Source organism: Necator americanus, chromosome II (genome assembly GCF_031761385.1).
Source record: "Necator americanus strain Aroian chromosome II, whole genome shotgun sequence".
Lineage (NCBI taxonomy): Eukaryota > Metazoa > Nematoda > Chromadorea > Rhabditida > Ancylostomatidae > Necator > Necator americanus.
In genome coordinates this window covers 29,717,501-29,721,199 of record NC_087372.1, presented here as the reverse complement: position 1 = coordinate 29,721,199, position 3,699 = coordinate 29,717,501, and the positions used below count along the sequence as shown (strand labels likewise).

The following is a 3,699-nucleotide window of genomic DNA, read 5'->3' as shown; positions in this document are numbered from 1 at the left end:
AAATAAAACACCTCCACTAACTTCTGTCCCATTGTCAATTTCGGACGGATTAAAGGCAGCATACCACGAATCTGAGGTGGTGCGGATTTCAGGAGGGGTATTTGTACACGGAATAGTAGATTATGGAGGGGCGGGTGATTCCGTCCATTTCTTCCTAATTGCCGTAAAAAACGGTCCGGAAGATGGGCGCGCTCCAATCGAACTCCTTATAGAAAATAGCGCGCCGGAACGTTCGAAGCAGTATCTTCTGGGCCGTTTTTTTCGGCAATCAGGAAAAATGTACGGAATCACCCTTCTCTCCATAATCTACGAACCCGTATACGAATACTCCACCGGAAATCCGTACCACTCCAATTCGTGGGGTGATGCTTTTAATCTGCACCAAGCCGCCGGAATCCTTGGGAGCGTACAAGATTTTGTTTTGGAAATACTAGCAAGTGAAATCTCAAATCTACTCCCATTATCTTTGGAAATTTACGAAAATAAAACATTGCAAGTTAATAAGAAGGAACACACTCCTAGCTGCAGAAAACGTGCTAAGAAATTTCCTAAGCGAACCATTTGTTCTTGGCAGCAGATCAATTTCAAACAAACTAATTAGTAGCGGTATTGTACGTAGATGTGGGCAATAGCTGTGAATACATTCTGAACAACTTATAGGTGTTGCGCCTTTATTAGCAAAATATCAAACTGTCCCCACTGATTGCAAACACGTTGAGAAGGTCGTCTCGACTACTTGCTCTCGGTTACATCACAAGTTTGGTAGTCATAGGATTGTTCGCGGGAAACCAGATTACTCGTACGACGATAGCTTCGCCCACCTACACACTTTCTTTCAAAAATCACCATTAACAGAGAAAAATTGGGAGTAAGACGAAGAAGAAATGACCAAAATGGAAAGAGTATCAAATAAACGTAAATAAATAAAAAAAAGTTTGTGCAATGAGTTATTAATTTTAAAATATGCTCCTTATAAAAACTTTATACGAGTTTTGCGATTTTTGTAGAATTTTTAGACCTGGGTGGATGAGCATCTACAGTTCTCTTAGTACATAAAAGTTCGTTTACTACATAAATAGCAAAAGTGCAGATTGAATCGGATAATCGCAACAATCAGGAGAAGACATATGGAGCTAGAAATCAAAAATTTAAGATATGGTCATAAATCTGCATAATTTAGCGATTTACAATCCATCGAAAAAACGTTTGAACTTCTTGGGGAGTGGGACTAACCAAAGGAAGTAAATCAGATAAAGTTCTTTTTGTGTAACTTCTTCACAACAAAAATTTTAAAGTGGTTCTCTTCGAAATTTTAGTGACAATAATGGTCCATTGTTGAAAATAACACGACAAAAATGCAATGGAGTCACAGGTTGTAGTTTTCCGTAATAATATGCAGTTGGCATGTGTTGTTGACTTATTTTCGTTCTCACAAAGGCGGAAAAAAAACACGACACCTATAGCACACATGAATTGAATAGGCACTGAATACTAATATTTGAAGACCTAAAACAAACAAATGAATAAGACTAGAATTTAAAAAAACTACAAAAATGGAGAGTCGTATCCACAATCTCAGAGAATGCTTTCACTGTAACTTCAATGTAACTCATTTAAGGGTTCACGAAATAGGTGAGTGAAGGCTAAGGAGTAGTAAGAAATGCTTAATGGGTATACGAATGTCTGGTTAGAAGAGTGGACAATATCCATGGGAAAGCGCTGATCACAACAAACACTTTAATATGGACTGGTTGCTTCGCTCAAGTACCACACCGTAACCATAGATACTTTAAGTATAGCTTGTTGTATGTCATCGCAACCAATTACTCTCAACGAAATCCACTCATAGAAGCTAAAAGAGTGTCGCAGATAGATATCGTCGTAGATAAGCAGTCGATTCATTCGAGAAAAAGAAACAATTTTTGCATTGGAAAAAAATGTGTAGGACTGTGACGTTGGAGAGGTTGCAAGCATTGAATTCGATAAATTGAGGAAGAATTTAGAAGCAAAAAAAAGATCGAGAGGGGACTAATGACTCGCTTATCGTTGCAAATCGCGATACTCCATTTTCAATTCCAAACGCCATCCTCACCGCGTCGCTTCAACCGCAGTCGCTCACGCAAGTGCAGCATGTTTTTAAGCGACTATAACTAATTTGAAATCATGAAATTGCATCACATCTTATCAATGCAATCAAAAACTATTAAGAAGACTATTCGTGGATGTTTTGCCTGAATTAAGTGCAAACGTTACTTTATTCCAGTCGACACAGAGTAAATTTGACTGGATGGCCGCGTCTGCCGCAATGCACCGCTTTCTCTGCTCCTTACAGACACTCTCTTTTCCTTCCTTTGCACGAACCGAGATCGCCTCTTTGCTGCTGAACTCACTTGACACCGAGTGTAGGTTGCCAATCTACCGTGTGAAAATTTGGTTGCTATATAATAGTAATGTAATGATAATATATAGTATAATACTGATGGAAGTAGTGAAATCCATGTCTAGTGGTAGTGGATTTTCCCACAAAATTTTGAGTAGGTCACCAGTCAATTTCTAAAAAGTAACATGCTTCTTTTTGTTCTACTTCTGTAAATTGCGACAATATGCATATAACCTGGCACCTATAGAGGTTAATGCACTTTTTTGATATCCTGAACAGGACGTTTTTCTTAGTAGAATTTATCAACAAATAGAACAACTGATTAAGGAGGAGAGGGATTAGTTTGAGGGATTTTTTGAAGTTGCAATGTTAAAAATATTGGTATTAGTAAAAATCACTTTGTTTGGTTCTAAACAAAGAACAAAATAAAATGTATTTCAGGGTAAAGAACGAACCCTGATCTAGTTGCACAAAACTGAAATTTGATTTAATTTCACGCAAAAAAAAATAATTGTACTTGGAAAAATGAGTACTGAGTATAACAAGACCATACGAAAACGGTCATCCTATGCAAATAAGTAGTAAATGCTACATTCTATCTCTGCATTTTTTCCTGTATTAGGTGTATGACGCCGATTAAAAAGAAGAACGGATTTTTGTAGTAGAACGAAGTTATCAAGTGCTAATTAAACAACTGTCATTGTGGTTTTTCTGTGCAGTGCGCAATTACGTTTTACGGCCTCGATTCTGCAAAAGCAAATACCCATAATCGTTATTCTACGAGGCATTGATAATATCCACCACCTTCTCTCGAAACGCTCAGGCGGGTAGGCACTTAAATCCGAAAGTCGCGACAAGAAACAAGAACAGACGATGAAGGATGTGTTGGCGGTAGGAAGGTTGCAAGCGGGATCTACGAGCAGTCGAGAGAGGACTGGTGATGTCGTCGTAACCGGTCCACCATTCAACCGCCAGCAACCACCAACGAAGACTGACCTGTACCCGACTGGATGGAATCGCGCAACGCTCACGCTAATCAAGCGTCTTGCATTGTTTCCGGATTGTCACTATTGAGACGTCCGGAGAACCGAAAATGAGCGAAGGTGGTGGCGAACATTACGGTAGAATCGGTAGAATCGGTAGAATCCAACTAATTCCATAAATATGAAAGGATCACCAGTGGACTGCAGCACAGCAACTAAGAAAAAATCGATCGAAAATTGTTTATTAGGGCGTTAAAGGCAAGGGAGAGAGGAGAGGTAAGGCAAAGGAAATTAACAGGACAAGTTGTTCAGTCAAATGTTTAATTATTCATTAGT

General features: G+C 38.9%; 1 protein-coding gene across 1 annotated transcript; it reads left to right on the top strand.

Annotated features, from left to right (window-relative positions):
- Positions 1-3,253: 3,253 nt before the first annotated feature.
- RB195_019897 (uncharacterized protein) lies at positions 3,254-3,454 on the top strand (the record flags this gene model as incomplete). Its single annotated transcript, XM_064187955.1, has 1 exon — positions 3,254-3,454. One exon carries the CDS (start codon positions 3,254-3,256, stop codon positions 3,452-3,454), a length of 201 nt encoding a protein of 66 aa, XP_064043836.1.
- Between the last annotated feature and the right edge of the window lie 245 nt (positions 3,455-3,699).